The sequence below is a fragment of the Rhinolophus sinicus genome, chromosome 4 (genome assembly GCF_057876585.1).
Source record: "Rhinolophus sinicus isolate RSI-liver-muscle chromosome 4, RSI-T2T, whole genome shotgun sequence".
Taxonomy (NCBI): Eukaryota; Metazoa; Chordata; class Mammalia; order Chiroptera; family Rhinolophidae; genus Rhinolophus; species Rhinolophus sinicus.
In genome coordinates this window covers 84,512,290-84,531,462 of record NC_142504.1, presented here as the reverse complement: position 1 = coordinate 84,531,462, position 19,173 = coordinate 84,512,290, and the positions used below count along the sequence as shown (strand labels likewise).

At 35.0% G+C, this 19,173-nt stretch overlaps 2 protein-coding genes across 3 annotated transcripts in view; one reads left to right on the top strand and one right to left on the bottom strand.

The window, feature by feature from the left end:
• The window catches only part of DSC1 (desmocollin 1), a 316,195-nt gene that overhangs the window by 128,536 nt on the left and 168,486 nt on the right, over nt 1-19,173 (top strand). The window lies entirely within an intron of this gene.
• The window catches only part of DSG1 (desmoglein 1), a 38,108-nt gene continuing 20,293 nt past the window's right edge, over nt 1,359-19,173 (bottom strand). The window contains exons 10-15 of the mRNA XM_019741171.3: nt 18,161-18,300; nt 13,908-14,228; nt 11,174-11,304; nt 10,768-10,840; nt 8,566-8,774; nt 1,359-6,308 (exon numbers count right to left, since the gene is read on the bottom strand). Of these exons, the coding sequence (XP_019596730.3) occupies nt 5,256-6,308; nt 8,566-8,774; nt 10,768-10,840; nt 11,174-11,304; nt 13,908-14,228; nt 18,161-18,300 (1,927 nt within the window). The 3' untranslated portion in view covers nt 1,359-5,255. The remainder of the gene's footprint in view (nt 6,309-8,565; nt 8,775-10,767; nt 10,841-11,173; nt 11,305-13,907; nt 14,229-18,160; nt 18,301-19,173) is intronic.

Here is a 19,173-nt window from a genome sequence, read left to right as displayed (position 1 = left end):
GAAAGAGGTTATTATAGTAAAGTCCTTGAGCACAAATAGGGATTGTCTTTTTATATGAGAAGGACAAAAACTCCATTGTAATAGGCAGGGGGAAAATAAGTGTTCACATGCAGGTGCATGTGTAGGTTTGGCAGAGGAAGATGAATGGATTTGAGATTGATGACTTATATTTTCTCAGTAAACAATTGGATTTGATCACCAGCTATGAATGAGGCAGAAAGAGGAGGTGTGGGAGGTTTGAAGACAGAGAAGGTATGGAATAGTTATATGGCATAATGAGATGAAAAGTCTTATCAGCAAAGCAGATAGAATTGTAGGGAAGCATTTGATGTTACTCTGAGATTTGAGTTCGAGTATTTAAAGTGAAAAATGTCAGCTCACTTGAATCATTTGTTTAGTTGTTTTTGTGCAGACAGAGATGGAGGGTGAAAGATTTGGGATATGGAAGAGGAAGAGCAGGACAAGGGGTTAAAGATATTCACTGAGAGGTGACTATATGAAGCTTGATTAGACAAGGAAGGAAGCGAAGCAGACAGATAGTGCGAAAGTGGTGGGGTACAAAAATAGAAGCTCTGATGAAGGGGAGGAATTGCAACAATTGGAATACCTAAGCAAGTGAGCTGGAAGGATAAGGAGGAGGTAAAACTGAGGCATTCAAAGTACTGCCATGCTGGGTTACGACGAGGAAGAGGGTGGCTAAGGTGGAGTGGGGACAATGGGGGTCTAGGAACTAAGAATCTGGGGTGTCAAGTGCCTTATCTATACAGTCATTTAAGTCACTGCGAACACCCTCTGGAGTTGGAGCAGTCTCATAACACTGTGGGCCAGAATATGCATCGTCACTAAAATTGGGGACATTATTAGGAAGTCAAGTGTCTCAAAGAAAACAGAGGGAGGAGGATATAAGCAGATCACATATGTCAGAAAAATGTAAGGTTTTGTGCAAGATGAAGATGAAAATGGTCTGAAAAGTGGCATTGGAGAGCAAAAAGGTGGTGCATCCCAATAAAAATGAAAGGATATGATTTTAAAAACAAATGAGAAGCAAAGCCATTTAAAAATAAACAAAAATAAAAAACTAGAGTATGAAAGAGGGAAAGGTAAAAAAATAAAATACTAACGTATTAATTAAAAGTTTAAAATGCAAGCTATTCATAATTTACTTATTTGTGAAGGGATGCTTCTGGCTGTGCCCTGACGTTACTAAGTAGCAGTCCAGAGAGCAGGCACCTCAGTAAACATGAAAAAAAAAAAAAAAAAAAGAAAAAGAGCAAGAAAGTGGAAAGTCAAAACAAGTTTTAATAGTATGAAAATTAAAAAAAACCACAATATTTCTTTGCTTGTATGGGCTGAAAACAATAACTAGATTTGGTAACTTCTAATTATTCTTATAGTCTGAAACCCAGCTCCCCTTAAAATTCAGAAAAGATAATGACAGCATATTAATCATTTTATTGCTATAAACACAACTCTTTGGAAATTACAAACCAACTTAAAATAGCCAACATATGACAAGGCAAGGAACTAACACCCAAATAATCCAAGACTTTTATACTGAAACTTGAAGGAAAGCACCTTATTTTAAACATCACCAAAGATGAATATCAGAGTTTAAAAATACTTGCAAAATAGCAAAAGAAAAATAAGTTAGACTAAATACAGCTTGATGACATAGTGTTTATTAATTCTAGTATAGCTAAATGGAGCGGCTATAGACAATTAAACAGTAGATTGTGTATTCTTTTAAAATTGCTTGATGGATAACAGGTTGATCCACTCATGCTTTTGCCCTAACATAAATGGAATAATCTAGAACTGTAAGACTTATTCTATTACATGGGTCTTGGAATCTATGTGGACTGGTGTATTCCAGTGCAATGTGAAGTAGGTCTTAAAAATACTAGAAATCCTCCAAAATGTTAGAATTTATTAAATAGGCATGGGAAAATATAGAAATATTTTTAAAAGTTTGTTTTGGGTTTCAAATGTCTTCCTCAAATAGCAATGGCCATTTTAGCCAATGATTATAACACCCTTAAACTCCTACTAAAGTTAAAGGGTGTCATACTATGTGTTATAGCCTGGCTGACATTCAAATGTTGGTATAAATTTAGAAATGAATTGTGTATATAATTTAAAACATCCAGTCAGAGTGAATATGTATTTTTTGAAGCTATATAGTTAAAATTCTGTCAGAATATTACACTGAATGAAGATTATGAGGCTAAAAACATACATGAATGTAGAACAGATGTTGAAATAAAGGGCTATACATAACCCCAAATGAATACTTTCTTCTGTAAACCTTTCAGTGCAGACATAGTTACATCAACAACATAGAAGTTAATAATATATAGCAGATATAGCTGGAATTCAATGTCAAAATTAGCACAAGATGGTATTTTGTTTGATATTAAATAACAAAGTATTCATAATGCACTAATTTTTACCCCCAAGGATTACCTCTTTAGAAAGCCAGGTGCTTTATACACATTAAAACACTATTTTCAAACTATGTATATATATCATTTAAATCACGATTTCTTCCTTCCCATTTAAGAGCAGGCTGATCTGAAATTCAGCTTGTAATGTAGATTTGAATGATAACTATTCACTTATTAAATAATTTCCATTTCTTTTCTTAGGTCTATGTAATAACCTAAGGTCTATAAATGAAAGCATCTAAAAGGAAGAATTAAACTCTCCCCAAAGACTGTTAATTGAAAAGTAGCATGCATTTAAATGACTGTTAGAATGGATGATGTCTTAAAAAGTTAATTTTAAAATTTAGGAACAAAAAGTTAGAATATTGATATGTAATCCTAAAAAACAAACAAATAAACAAAAAAACAGAAACACCCCCCAAAAAAGCAATTTGATTTGAAAGTATCTTCCTAGAAAGGTTGATGACTAATACTGCCATTTTTTTCCTTGTATCTCCCATGGTTTTATGTAACTGATGAATCTAAATAACAACAATTATTGAAGATGGTCTCTCTGGCATTTGTTAGACAACCTAAAAAAACTATCTGGAAGATATCAGGAGTCTTAAGAAAATACTTTTGATGATGTGTCATATCAAAGTGACAAGTAAGCTACTTGTGGTTAGATGTCATTCTGTTTAATTAATTAATTAACTAATAATTAGTTAATAATTAGTTTTAGTCCTTTAAACTCCTGGACTCAAGCATACTTAAGTATATTTCAAGAAATACCTTTTGATTTTATTTCTGGAAAGATTACCCATCATTAATGTAACCTCTGAAATGGGAGAAAGAAATAAAAGAAAGACTCCCTGCAAATGACTTTATTTACACCTCTGCATTTTGGCATGCTACAGAATATCACAATTTTACATTGTCTACAGAGTTAAAGTAAGACGTATTTTGTGGCTTTGAAAATATTGACATCATCTGCTATACCATAGAGCAAAATAGTGCTAGGTAACATAATTCACTGCCTAGCCCCCTTTGACAAGTGTTGGACGTGGAACAACTATTCTTTGATCTTGTAACACCCTAGAAAATTTGAGTAATTGGGGATAATAATCCTTTAACGATTTTGTCATATTCAGTTTTATTTTATTGAGCTATATTAACACTGAATTTAGAAAACAGAAAAAAATTCCTTTATCATGCAAATGTAAATTTACCTCTGGCCAAGGATGCTTTGATTCTATTTAGAGATTTTTAACCAGGTAATACTATATAGCAAACACATAGAAATGACATGCCATAAATAGTACATTACTGAATTTTGAAGCTTGAAAAATATATCATACTATGTAATTTGGAATCTGTAACTTGGAGCATATATAAGCCAAGAGCTTACTGACAAATTAAATCAGGAATGTAAAATTTATGTTAGTGAGAAAATTCAGTTGGGAGTGGAATAGAATGAGGAAATGGGGTTGTTTAGTACATTTTCATTCGTGTTAACACAGTATCATCAACTCTGTTAAAAGGTCCTAGTTGATCCCTTCAAAATAGCAGCAGAGGGTTGTTTAAAAAAGTACTGAACTCAATTAAAAGTAATAGTACAGTATTCTAACTTTCCCCATTAAACATTTCACATGTTCTAAAATCTTTTTTTAAATTTTTTTTTAACTCCTTTCAAAAATTCCCCAAAGCATAACTATACTGCAGGCTTTATTTCACAGCTCAAGTCAAGTAAATCATTTTAACTTTGGAGATGTGTAATAAAAAGCTGAATATAAGTGAAGAGCACTTACTAGAAGCACAATCTGAAAGTACAATGCACCTCTCATCTGCTTCCTTGAAAGGTGTTCTACCTCTAGGGAGGTCAACCATGTCAGTTGTTACTTGCTTCAATTTGAGAAGTACACTTGGCACGTTTTCCTTTATTAAGCCAGAGCCACAGTGGTAAAGGGAAAAATGAGCGTGATATCCTGCAACCTTACCCGTATGCAATATTAATCAATACTGCATCTACCCTAAACACATACCAGAAGCAGAAAAGTCCTTGACTCCATAGGAATTGTAGCTGCAGTCCCATGTCAAGATTCGGGCTCAGACATCGGCAGTTAACCCCAAATGAATCTCACCCTGTTGCCACTCTTATGGAATTTTCCTCCCAGGAAGCCTTTCCTAATTTAAGGTTTATTTTACCTATTGCAATTATTAAGGTAGGAGAGCTTTGGTGGCTTGTGGACCTGGCTAAGCAACCAGATTTTTTTTTCTTTAATGGTTCACCTAGGTCTGTATATGTATGTGGTTGGATTTTTATTTACATTATCTGTGAAACTGATAGGGTATTTGGCACAGATTTCAAATTCTTCCCACATACATGAACACATATTGCATGTTTAGTTCTCTTGAAATATTGCCTGAGCAAATCAAAAGAGCAAGGAGAATTATGCCAGTTGCTGTCTTAAGGCCAGTGCTTTTACTCTACTGAGTTTTATTTCTTCCATGTGCTGAAGATGCTCTACACATCACAGAAACAAAGATGACCCTGCAGGCCTTACTTAAAGGCACAACGAAACTCCTATCTCAAGTTTTAGTTCACTGTCAGGATTCCATTAGTAGTAATATAAGAAAAAAGTTTACAAATGCTAGGGAGAGCTCTTGCCCAGCAGCACTGTTTCCACCTATTTTTCTCATTGTGGTTTCTCACCTTGCTCCATAATTACCTTAGCACTTAGTTGTGCATCATAAATCATATTGTTAGTTTTTTGGTTGGAGAGAACCAAACCAAAATCACAAGTACCGAGAAAAAGTGCGCTGGGATCCTGGCTACTTAGTATATTGCACGGTGCTGTACTTGGTGATTCGACTCTGGGTTGTGCTAGGGGAGACGGATCCAAAGGTCTGGCCAAAGTGACGGTCAGAGGAGCCCCTCATGTGACCAATGGTGGCTGTCCCTGACATGCTGCTACTCAGGCCCCCGCCTCCTCCCAGACTGCTCAGCCCGATGCCACCACCACTTACACTGCCAACCAGGCCACTACTGACTGTGCCACTGCCTCCAATCATCTCAGCTGGGCCACTAATGCCAGTTACGCCAGAGCCAGAAACAACCCTCTCTGTCACAATCACATTGTGGGCATTTGATAACTCGGGATGCATACTCAGACTGCCCATCATGCCAGAAGTTGGTCGGATTATTCTTTCTGTCACTACCACATTTGAAGACTCTCTAGGATCAGAGATGGTCAAACTGGTGGGCAGACTTGAACTTGGTGCTATAACCCTTTCTGTCACTATAACGTTTGACCCATCTCTCAAGTCAGGCATCTCTAATATTCCATGCAAGTCAGCGCCAGAGAATGGGCCAACTACCCTCTCTGTCACCACCACGTTGGAGGCATGTCGATTATCATGAACATGGATAGAGGGCTTCAGAGTGCCAGAGGTGTTGTAAGATTCGGTTACAGTGACATTGCCATAGCTCATAGGATCAGGAATAGGCATAGGATGCTGTACACCAGGTCCCGAGGGGTAGGTACTCTCAGAAATGACTGTGGTAGTGCCGTAATGTGAGGAGGTGGGTGGGTATCCACTGGCAGGGGGCTCTGTTCCCTGCTGAGGGCAAATCGGTTCAGCACTCTCAGGTGGCCAAGAGAAATCAAAGTCTGGGTATGGTTCAACTTCCTTTCCCAGGGTGATATCTGCCAACTTCTTAAATTTAGGCCCCAGTGCATCCAAGAAACTGTCATCCCAGTCTTCTCCAATGAAGCTACAACAACCCACAGAGCCAGCGGGGGAACCTACACCTTCAATGTCATATATGAGCAAACAGTCATTGGATGGGCGTCCTTCATCTTCATCTGCATAAGCATATGCTTTCTGAATTTGTAGAGGAAAGAGAAAATGAAATTATGAATGCATATTTAACAATGACAGAAGTTTTTATCATTATGTGTGTGTTTTTTCCCCCAGGGCATTATCAAAGAATATAAAAAACAAAATTCTAACATCCACTAGAAATGCTTTAAAAATCATATGGCTGGAAAGAATTTCGTTAGAAATTACTTTAGCTGTAATTTCAATAATTCATTTTGATTTTAAAATTTATTTAGATGGACTGCATAATAACATACTTTAGACACCAATGCACAAAAAAGTCATGTGAATTATTTTGGAACCACATTAGAAAGAGGTACTTAAAAACATTGAATTTGAAGTACACCAAATTGTCTATTTTTTGGTTTGTGTAAAAAAGACAGCTCATGGCTGATTTGAGTTCATTCATGAGTTGTGTTTTCCTTCCTTTCGATGGAGTGATTATGGTGGTTCTGTGAAATTTATTTCAGTGTGGCTTTATCAGCAAAACAACAGGAAAAATGACTCTGGGTTTATGCCACTTTTGGATTTAAAATTGCAGGTGCCCAAAGAAAATTTTTAAAAGTAGAATCTTCTTCAGTTCAAAGTGAAAGCCCACAGACTTGTGCACTTTCATTTTATCTTTGTTGTTCATAATACTGGATTGTAAACTTTCTGGTTAAGTATCAGAAATGTCTTTATCAGCAGACCAACTCATTGTGCTGTTTCATTCACAAATAGTTTTTGAGACCTTACTATTTGCCAGACACTCTGTGAAGAACTTGGTAACGAAGTAATGAACAAACCCATATAAAATCCCTCTCGCATAGGGCTTACATTTTAGTAGGATGAGGCAGACAATACATAAACATATTTGTCAGGAGGTGGTAAATGCAGGGGAAAAGGAAAAAAAGTGATGGGGGTTGCTCTTTCAGAGAGAGATGTCATCTCATAAAGTGATGTTTGATCAGAGATTTCAATCAAGTGATAGGCTGAGTATAAAAGATAAGAGTGTTCTGGGCAGAAATTACAGCAAGTGCAAAAGTTTTGAGTCAGAATTGTACTTCTCATGAAAATAATATTCATTTGTAGGGACATGGATAGGAAGTATTCCTACGGGTTTCAGCAATAGGCCTCTTATTATTATCTACTGCTATTTGAAAGGCTTTTATGAGTATCTTAGTTCAAAATATCAGCCATCATCTAAACCATTAGGAGAGTTCATGAAGGCATTTCAGGCCAGGATGTACAAGGACATAAGTGTATCAGAAACAGTAAATTCCTGGAAGCTTAAGTATCACATAGTGTGTAACCATGGGCAATTCTGTCTCTACCGGGAAATGGCAAAATTAATTCTCACTAGTTCTTAGAATGTTCTGGAATTGAACCATGGCTCTTTAACCCACTGTTATTGAATATTTATTACGTGCCTAGAACTGAGGTAGGTACTGGTGACATAATGCAGAGAACCTGGTTGAAGCACTAAAAAGTGTAGTAGACATCTGAACTAATAGATTTTAGCCATGGTATATTCTATAAAATATATAAACAAACTACACATGGTCCCTGACCTACAATGATTCGACTTACGATTTTGCTACTTTATGATGGTATAGAAGTGATATGCTTTTAGTAGAAATAGGCTAGGATGTTTGGTAGGTTAAATGTAATAAATGTATTTTCAACTTATAATGGGTTTATTGGGACATAACCCCACAGTAAATTGAGGTTATCTGTCCTACAGAAATACAGATAAGGAAATATTAATACTATTTTGGATGAAATGGTTAACAACAAAAACTTCAAAGGCAGTGATATTTGAACTGGGTATTGAAAAATGGGTAGGCATTTGTGAGAGAGACAATGGGTTAAAAGCATTCCAGTACAAGCACAGCATAAACAAAGACATGGAGGGGAATAGACCGGTATTAATAAGGCAAAGCCACTTGGCAAGCCGAATTGGTGGTAAAGAGTAACCGGAGATGTGAGGGAAGAGCTCAGTTTGTGAATAACCTCAGTTACCGTGTTAAGGAGTTTGGACTTCATGACATAGAAACAACACAGCTGGGAGTCACTGACTGTTTTTAAGTGGGGAAGTAACAGGTTTAGGTCAGAATTTTAGCAACATTATTTAGCAGTACTTTGGCTTGTCAAGCATAAAGACTAGAAGCTAAGAACCTAGTTAGAAGATGCCTGCCAAAGCCCCACTGGGAAATAGTGGAACCTGAAGTACAACCGTGGGTGCAGGATGAAGAGGAAAGTATGGGGCGAGAGACCTTACCTGACAGAAGTAACTTTCCATGAAATTCATATTCAGACCTCCTTCTCTACATTCCCTCATAGAATTTCTTCTTAATGTTCCAGAATATTCTTGACATATCTCAGGTGCTCTTGATGTGTGAACTCCATCTGTTAGTTCAAATCCTGTCGTTCTTTCTTCTCCTCCCATATCTTGCATTTCTCTGCCACAATACTCATTTGTGTAAACCCCTTAAAGTGTAGATCAAATTAAATTTACTTTCTCTAGTATATTGTAGACTGAAAATCAACAACTTACTGTAAGGTGTGGTTTCTTCATTTAAGTATGCATTTGTGAGTGAAGAAAAAAAATGAAGATGATACCTAAATACAGGAGCTATAAATATGACTAAATATTATTATTAACCAATCAAATTATTAATCAAAATAATATTATTAATCATTTATTAACTTGGTAATTATTGTTGGTAATTATTTGTTGGTAATTATATGTTGTGCTAGTAGAGGGGGGCTGCATAGAGGTTACAAGAACCTATGCTTTAGAGATTTTGATTTTAAGTTGATGAAAATTGGGGGAAAATAACCTAAATTCTAAAAGTTAAATAGTGTAAGAATACCCCAAAGTATTAGAAGCACAGGGCCTCCAGAAGAAGGCCCAATAACCATGGCTTTCAGAGAAGCCATGGCTGTTGGGCAAAGGGAAAGGTTTACATGGAGAATTTTGAATTTGTACTTGGATGTGAAGGGTGAGTAGGAGTCTACTACAACATTCTAGTAAGGTGAGATAAAATGATGGCCTAGACTGTGGAGGTGCCATGGACAGGGGAAGTGTTGACAGTGGGATACCGTGTTTCCCCGAAAATAAAACTGGGTCTTATATTAAGTCTTGCTCCAAAAGACGTATTTGGGCTTATGTTCACGGGATGTCATCCTGAAAAATGATGCTAGGGCTTATTTTCCGGTTAGGTCTTATTTTTGGGGAAACACGGTAGGTGTCCCATGCTTTAACATTTTAAAGATCTTGATTTTAGGGACTGTGTGTTTTTCATACTTCTGTTACTCTGGTGCCTCTAACTGTGCTTTGTTCAGGGTTTGTGCAAAGGTTTGTAGACTTAATGAGGCAATAAATGCATAAATAAATCCTGGTCGGTTTGACAAGTCTTGAGAACTGATTGGATGTCAATGAAAGTGGAGCTATAAGAGTCAACAGTAAGATTCTGCTTCTGAGGGGCGGGGATGTTGGTATCATTAACAAAAATGGATACATCAGGAAGAGAAACAAGTTTAAAGACTAGCGTGTCCAGTCCTTTGAATAAGGTCCAATTCTACAAGTTATGAACACTCCTATCCCTCTTACAAAAAGTCATGATCTCAAGTTTGGAAAAGACTGAGAGAAAAATAAGAGAATCAATAATATTTATTTTCCTTGAAAAAAGGAAAGATGGTACAAGTTTTTCAAAGATATGATAAGTTTCTTTTTGATTAATTGTTCTTTTTATTAGAGTGGTAGTTATCAACTTACTGTGAAATTCTAATTGTTCCCTGGTTTCTGCCTGTGAACTGGTCTAGACTCCTGTTTTAAGGTAAGTCGTATTGATAATCTTACCCATGTGTAAGGAGCATCTGTACCACATACACACAACCTCAGCTGAGAACTTTAAGACTTTGATAACATTTCATCCACTTACTTTTAATTTAAGAAATTGGACAAATCTTTTTAAGTCAATATTTATGCTGATGCTGAGGTGTAGTATTTAATTTTGTCATGATAGCAGCTAAATTCAGAGTGATTTTGAATCATTCATGAGTTGTACAAGTAGATTCAAGTCTCAAAAATGAGCACAGATCTACTTTAATCAGATTATACTTTAATTATAATTAGTCTTTTTTTGGTAAATAACATTTGCTCTCTTGGACAAAACACCAGGGCCAAAATTGACTTGTGGTTACAATCCAGTTATTTTCTCCTATGTATAGATTCTTGATCAGGACATCTCCTAAGTATGCTCAGATGACTGAGGAAAATTTTTAAAATTCAACATATGAGAATAATAATTACTGTAGGGTTTTCCTTACCGCTTCATTTGCAAATCAGTCATTTAAAAAGGAATAATAGAAACAATTTTAAAGACAAATAAGATAATTGACAAACAGTACGGTATGCAAAGAGAGAACAAAATTCCTAGTCTTTTGAGCTGTTTCAATTAAAAAAAAAATTTCATACCTGAGGTGTCAATGCATTCAATCATATTTGCATTAGGGGATTGTATTTGTGGAATACAAATGGTGGTCAACCCCTAAAAGACAAGAAACAACATTTTCCCATTTGTAATGATTCTTTTCTTTCTATAGTTATACATTGGGTTTGTTCTCAGATTACCTCAGGTTTTCTGAAAGAATACTCCTTAGGAACTTTTGAAATCCACTTAAAACCATAACCTCATGCAGAAAGCCTTCCCTGGTTACTTCCATCTAATTCTGATGTACCTCTGATTGCTCTTTATTTTCCCCATTGGCTATCCCAGAACAAAGAACAGCATAGACTGAGTGATCACCAACATCTTGTTTCATTAGCCGGAGACTGAGTTTAGGTGACTACCAAAGGCCATTTCTCACAGATCAGCACTTACAGGGTCAGGGTGTGGTCCTTCTACTGCCCATGACTGAATTGCTCCATCTGAACATTCAGGAACAGGCTCAAAGCCGGCTCCACCACCAGGGGCACCTCCACAATCACAACAGATCAACAAAAATGGGACCACTGGTAAAGAAAGACAGGAATATTGAAATTAGCAGCAGGGCCATATTAAAACAAAACAACGTGCTTTTTGTGATTAAATTTGGATGCTTAATATAACTTCATGTGATTCTAAAATTATGAAAGTTTCAGAAAACAAAAGAAGAATGGTGAATTACCAAAATCAACGTGAGCCCCAGAATACTAGATTGCAATCAATTTTAATTTGTTATATCATATTCAGATTACAAATAGTATTATACTATTAAAATGGATGAATCTTTTCTCTGTCATTACTTAGGAAAAGAGTAAAGGAGAGAAGAAAGAAAGCTGAAGAGGCCAGTCAATATGTTTGATTTTTGCGTGTGTTCTCTCCTCCTTGTCTTTATTTTTCTCCTTTCACACATGCCTGCCTTTTTCTTTCAATAATAACATCTTATTCATGCTTCAAGCAGTTATCTTCTGTGAGGCTATTATTTCCCCTACATGGATATCTTTTCTTCAAATTACTTATTCACCAATTGAGAACGTCACACTGCTTAACAATGTCTTTTTCTATTCATCAATTGGATTTTTCTTATTCATCTCTGTAAGTTTCCAGCCCATAGCCTTTACTTAATATGATCTTCAGCCCGTAGCCTTTACTTAATATGATCTTGACAAGTGATTTGGAATGAATAGATAGATAAAGGAAAGGATGTGTATTTTGTGTGTTTTTTTAGTGTGAGGAAGGAAGGAAGGAAAGAAAAAAAGAAGAAAGCAAGGTAGGGAGTAGGGAACATAGTAAGGATAGTAATAAGGGAGAGAGGGAAGAAGGAAGGAAAATAATCCTGTGTTTTACTTTCTTGAAAATATACCAGGCTTAGAGATAGTCTTCAATCTAGCGGTTTTGACTCTAAAGACCATATATAATTTATAAATATTTTATTAACCATACTATCCAAAGGTCACCAATATAAAAAACAAACTCAAAGTGAAAGTTATATATTACTTGCAGTAGAGATAATCAGAACCTGGGTAATTAAGTTACTTTGAAAAATATTTAAGTTTAAAGTTTTTAAATGATGGTTGATAATATGTCCAAAAACATGAATTTAGAAAATTATCTCTTCTTATATAGGTTTTTATGTTACAGTCTACAAATTTGCTAGCATGTTTTCTTGCCTTGGTTCATTTTGATAATAAACGAACCTTGCTTTTAACCTTGTTTCTCCTTTCATAGAGCTTTTCATGGTCAATATTTCAATTTACTATGAGCCAGTAGGAATGAAATCTTATTACTTAACCCTGAAATTTCTTGTTTTTCGAAATTTGTTTTAAATTGTGGAAAAAGAGCCTCAGCTTTAAATTGTATGCCAGCATGTCCAAACTCGTTCTGGTTTAGATGAATTCAATCTTATTCAAAAAATTCAAACAAGTAAAAGTTATTTAAAAATCAGAGAAAATCCAGTTCACTGATGAATTTAATGAGAACTATCTATTTCATGGCTGTGTAAGTAGTAAGAGAAATGGAGGTAAAAAAATATTTCATAGGCAAGTGCTCTGATTTCATATTTTATGTGTGTATCTTTTAATTAGATAATGTCTGAGGTATCTTCTGACACTAAGCTTTTATGGTTTTATACTTGAAAATGGCAATGTTTACATTAATTTAATTATACTGTGCAGATATCAAACCTACTTCAGATCTCCCTTTCACATTCCTCAGATACTGGAGTATCTAGCTCATCTCCACTCTTAATTTCTATCATCATCCAAGGCATGTGAAAGACCACGAAGAGAATCCATTGGATATTATATTCTCTTGGTTAGATACTTAACTAGGTCTACTTTAGTGACCATAAAATGTGATCTGTCTCTAAATTCTTCCATATGTGGCACTTCTTTTTCATCATTAAAACAGTGTTAGGAGGTAACTTTTATTATTTCACAGGTGACAAAAGCGAGGCTCAGCCAAGTTAGGTAACCTTTGACAGACTCAATTATATTTAGAAGCGAAAGTTTAACCCGAAGTCTATTTGATGCTTCCTTTCATGAGGCTATGCAGTCTTAGCATCGCATGAATTCCGTTCAAAGTCTGGCCCCTGCCTATCTTTCTAGTCTCAACTCTCACCATGTAGTCCTGCACATCCTTTATTTCTTCCTCATTAGAGTCCTTTATTTCAGTAACTTGTACTCTCATTCTTTGGGGGGGGGGGGGGGGCCCACACATAGATTCTTTTCTTCTTGCATTGTGTTCGCTTTTTCTTGTCCATCAGGCTAGCTCCTATTCATCTGTTAAAACCCAACTCAGAGTTTACTTTATATAGGGTTTTCTGATTGTTTCAATCAATTTTTTCTGATTGTCTTCTTCACTCACTAGCAATTTGAACTTGCCTGTTATTGGACTTTCCCATTACATTGCAATTGAATGCAAAAAGCTTTCATCTTCCACTGCCAGGCAGATTGATATTTTTATCTTATAAATCCAGCACCAAACAGAGAAATTTTTGATAATTACATAAAATAAGAATTTGAAAAATATATTTTATCAGAAGATCAGGAAACTTACCTACTCCCAACGCTTTTTGGGATTGGGGGTGATGGGGGAGGATGGCACATATAAATAGGACTATTAATGTACTTACATCCTAGGACCAAGAATCCCATGATAAGTAGTCCAATGCCAGCAGGACCAAAATGTACATTATCGAAGGGACTGTCCCATGGTTTCAGCACCCCTGTATTATCATAAATTTCTGTTTGGCCGATGCCATTGCCATTGCCATTGCCATTAACATTGCCATTGCTTTCTGGGTTGGTAGTAACCTCAGGCACCTCGATACCATTGCCATTTGTGGTAATAGTTAAATCTCCATTATTGTTGTTTTCATCAGTTCCATGCTCCTCCCAACCAGAACCTTCGAGGTTGATAATAACTACACCAGTACAAGTTCTTTGAAGACCATCTGTAACAAGGTTCAAAGTGGAAGAAATATTTTATACATTTAGTGTAACAATTGTTGGACAATACAAAACTAGTTTCTTTTTTCATCAATACTTAGGTCAACGTCTTTATTCCCATCAACTCAGTAACTTTGAAATCCATGACTTGTCCATGACTCAGTTTTGAAATCAAACCACTATGGATATTAGAGCCCTTGAAAAGTTGTCTCATGTGTTGAGAATCATAAACGGTAAACACCACATTGTGTAATGGGCAGTGGTGTGTTATAAGCCTCAGTGGAGCCATTCCTAGACTATTTTTTGCACACTATATATTAGAGCTAAATTTTTGTTGTTGTTGTTTTACTGTCTTTCTTCTTAAGTTCTGTTTATTCTTTTCCTTGTATGGGCTGACAGAACCAACAGATTTTGAGCAGGTTGGTAAGTCATTTCTATAAAAATCTTCTAGTTATAAAGCAGCATATCCCCAAACTTACAACCAATAGTTCAAATAACTCATAGATGAGGGAACTGGCACTACTGGAGGTGGAGGGGTAATCTTCATATCAATAAGAAGGTGAAACACTTTTGTTTCACAAGCAGATATTACAAATTTACTTTCTTCTTGTCCTTCAAATTTTAAATAAGTTGTTGTGTTCATTTACTAAACACAAGTGTAGGGACATTTGTTATTTTTTTCAACTTAATGTCTCCACACTTGCTGTTTGTGTCATCTAACCAACCAACCTACCAACCAACCAACCAACCAACCAACCAACCAACCAACCAACCAGTATTTCAAAAGAGTACATTGATTTTGAGCACATTTGATACAAAAGGTCATACATCAAAATACATCTATGTTTAGATCAGCAGGTACCTGGGGCTCAAATGGACCAGTGATTACAAAAGGGCACAAGGGCACTCTTAGTGGTGATTAATATGTTCTAGATCTTGTTTGTGGCGGTATACATATGGATGTATACATCTGTCAAAACTCATCAAGTGTACAGTTAAAGAGGGTGCACTTATTATCTGTGAATTATACCTCAACGAAGTTGAATAACAAATATATTTGAACATACATTTGTGTCCTTATCTTGTAAAAAAATTGGTCCATTAAAAGCTATCAAATAGTCAGGTATTCTATAACAATTTAACAAACAATAGTATGTGATAGGTGATTTAAAAAGATAATGTTAAATGAGAAAAGTTGCTCAGACCAATATTAAAAACACATTGCCGCAGTCATTCACATTTGATAAAATCAGTCATATTTCACATGCTGATTAAATGAATGGAAGCTACTTGTATTTGTATTTTGTATGCTGTTGCTCTAACTTCTCTACTAAGTTGTCTTGAAAGGGATTTATTCATCACATCTGCCCTATTTACTTTCCACAGGATTTGAATATGAAAATCCATGATTAGGAATTGCTCACTGCAGAAAAACCACATACTGAAAGTTCTAGGTGTGATTATTTTTCTCTTTCAGAGATAAGATTTCCCAAGTTTAGCATCCATATATAGGAAAGTTCCTTCACCAACTTGTGGTATTAGGCTAGAAATTTGTCATAACTCTGAGGCTCTGGCTAGACTTTGGTGGTCATAATAATTCTTGCTATAGTGTAGGAATGATGTTGATGGAACATTATCCTTTCCTGTAGCCCTTACAATGATTTATTTGTGGTTATCTCTAAAACAATTTAAAAAAAATTCCATGGTAACCTTTTTGTTCTGGTATCTTTCCTCCCACTTTATTGAGATACTATAATTGATATGCAACATTGTATAAATTTAAGGTATACAATGTGTTGATTTGATAAACTTATATATTGCAATAAGGTTACCACTGTAGTGTTAGCTAACATTTCCATCAAGTCACATAGCTTCCATTTCTTTTTTGTGGTGAGAACATTTAAGACCTACTTTCTTAGCAACTTTCAAGCATATAATAGAGTATCGTTATCTACAATCACAATGATGTGCATTAGAACCCTAGAATTAATTGATATAGTAACTAGAAGTTTACTTTTTCACCAACATCTCCCCATTTCCCTGATCTTACCGCCCTTTTTCTGCTATCTTAAATGGTTTTGAACCATGTAGATTGTTATTTAATATTTTGAACATTTATTCTTTTAAATATTTTGCAACCCATATTTATGAAGCTAAGTTTGCACCAAAAGTCATTATGGCATAGCTTTTATTTTGAAAGAAAATGTGATTTATTTTTCAAATTATAAACGCACTTCACTATTCCTGTCTATAAATTCAGGTGATCTAAAGATAAGTAAGTATATTTTGTTCAACTGCATGGGAACAGAAGTAACAATATTTATGTGCCTACTGTGGCACTTTACATGTGTCACAGCATATCATTTTCTCATAGCATATAGTTTTCTCAACAACTTTTTGAATTATAATTACAATCAACATTATTATCACTACTAGTTATACTATTGATTATTTCTTTACATTGTAAGTCATTGGATATTATACATAATTTGAAACGTATAGAATTATATAAAGCAAAACCCATTTCTTTTCAGCTCAGCTACGCTGATTCTATTGTTATTGTTTTGGATATTTTTATCTTTATCATCATACGTAATATTTATCCCCAGAAGTTTGCATTTTTTGATGACAAAAAGCATGCTCACTATTTGCCATAAGCCTAACAATTTCATAAGCCATGTTTGAAATTTCTCTTCATGGATCCATTTAAGCTTGATGGTGGTTGTAAGAAAAGGAATAAACTAGCAATTGCTTAAAATAATTTCAGCACAGAATCAAAATAAGCTTTATCTGTAGAAGGAATCAACATTTCTATTTGTAATATATATATATATTTAAAACTACATTTATTTTGACTGGAAAATAATAGTATAATTTGATAAAAATACTGAATTGTTGAATGACTTTGCTATTGAAAGAAATGCTATTTTATTTTATTTTTTAAATCTGTAAAGCAAGTGGAAATTGTCAACCTCTTTTTAGGATAACTGAAAGAGAGAAAAAAAAAGAGACAGGGAGAAGGATAAAGGGAAAGAAGGGTAAAGAAAGAAGGGAGAGTAACCAAAGCAGCAAGTATCACTTAATAGATTTAGCCTCGAGCAACTTTCCTTCTTTAGTGACAAGCCTCATGTATTTTATTGGTTTTGAAAAGTAATACAAGCATGCTATCTCCAAATTGTTTTTACAAAAGTTTTACATAAACTTTCCAAAGATTACGTGAAGTTAACATGGCTTATCACCGGCCTACGATTTGAAAATAATTTTACAATACGTACAATTTAAATTTTTCTATTGACATTAAGAACTAACTTTTATTAAATGTCAGCACTCTTCTAAGTTTTTTACATATAATAACTCCTTAAGTATTTCTAAATCCATAATATTATTGTTCCATTTTACCGGGGAGAAGACTGAGAGATTAAATTACTTCTCTAAAATCCCATATCTAGTAAAAGGTGGTACAAGATATTAATCCAGTCTCATCCACTAAATTATGCTGGCTTTCAGAACAGTAAATATATGGTTCTATAATGCCCAATATGATAACTTTTGTTGGAAAAAGGGTTACTTCAAAATACAATGATTAAAATTTCAAGTTCTGAGTTTATACTGGGGTGCCAAAAAAATGTACACATTTTAAGAGATGTATTCTATGTATTACTTTTTGAAGTTGAATTGAATTATGGTAGCAATGTGTAGTATGACGTTTGCTCAAAATATGGCATTAATCAAATGAATGCTAGCCTCATTCATTGTATTACAATTTTAATACAGTTTTTCCTTTCTTAAAATGTGTATACATCTTTTGGCACTCTCTGTATATTGCTGTTTCTAATTCTAAACTATTCTTTTACCAAAGAAATGTGTGTGTGTGTGTGTGTACATTATATATATATAATCTTCCTCTAGAAGGTAAAAAGTTAAATTCATTTCTTACCATCTATAGATAGAATTGTTCCTTCGTATTTTCCACCAAGCATATTAAATTGTTCCATGGTAACTTTATTTCTCAAAGCAATTGCTCCTGTTCTTGAGTCAACAACGAGCAGGTCAGCTGGATTATTTCCCATTACATATCTGTATTTGAAAGATAACAGTACAAATTAATGTCAGTTATCTAAAAAGAAGAGAGATTTTATTCATAAAACATATGTTTCCAGTCAGCAGTTATTTTCCCTGTGTATAGTTTTCAGTTATTAGAGATTTTATTTTTTTCTTTCAGTGCAGTCTCAGCTGTTTGAGGACATTCAGTAATAGACAAAGATTTAAGTTTAAGAAAAAAGAATGACTGAGCATCCGTTTCTGACAGAATGTCTCTTATGCCTACTTGGGTTAGAATAACTCTTTGATGCTAGCAGTCTCATTTTCATTTGAGTTTGGCAGCAGCAGAATTATCTTTGAAGACCAAGACCCTAGAACTTCCTGGGCTGTTCCTAATTCTAAACTATTTTGTTACTTCTTTGTTACCAAAGAAGTTACTGCTCCTCATCAGCTTGGCCATCATCCCTTTCCTGTTTCCACTCCCCCTCCCCATATACATAATGACTTTACAGGACCTCTTTTGAAAACCAAACTACAAATGCCCTTGCCATGTGCTTCTGTCCTGTTTTCTGTTCCCCTTTCTCTCCTCATCTTGACTTAGATTTTTCCCCCTCATTTACATTTGTTAAAGAAATACTAGTTAGATAACTCTCTATCTCAGGAATCGTGTTAAACTTAGGGAATAGAACTTTCGGAGGAGACAGGGGTGGGGAGTGTTCTGCCCTCAAGGAATTCACATCTTCGGGTACAAGGTGGTTTATCAGCAATGGTGGTACAGTGTGATAAGAGCTATAACAGAAATACTCACATAGTGTGAGAAGAATACAGAGGAAGAACTTTTAAAATTCCTTTGTGAGGTCTTTCTCCCACTGTTATTCTTGATCACAAGCACATGTGTAAAATACATGT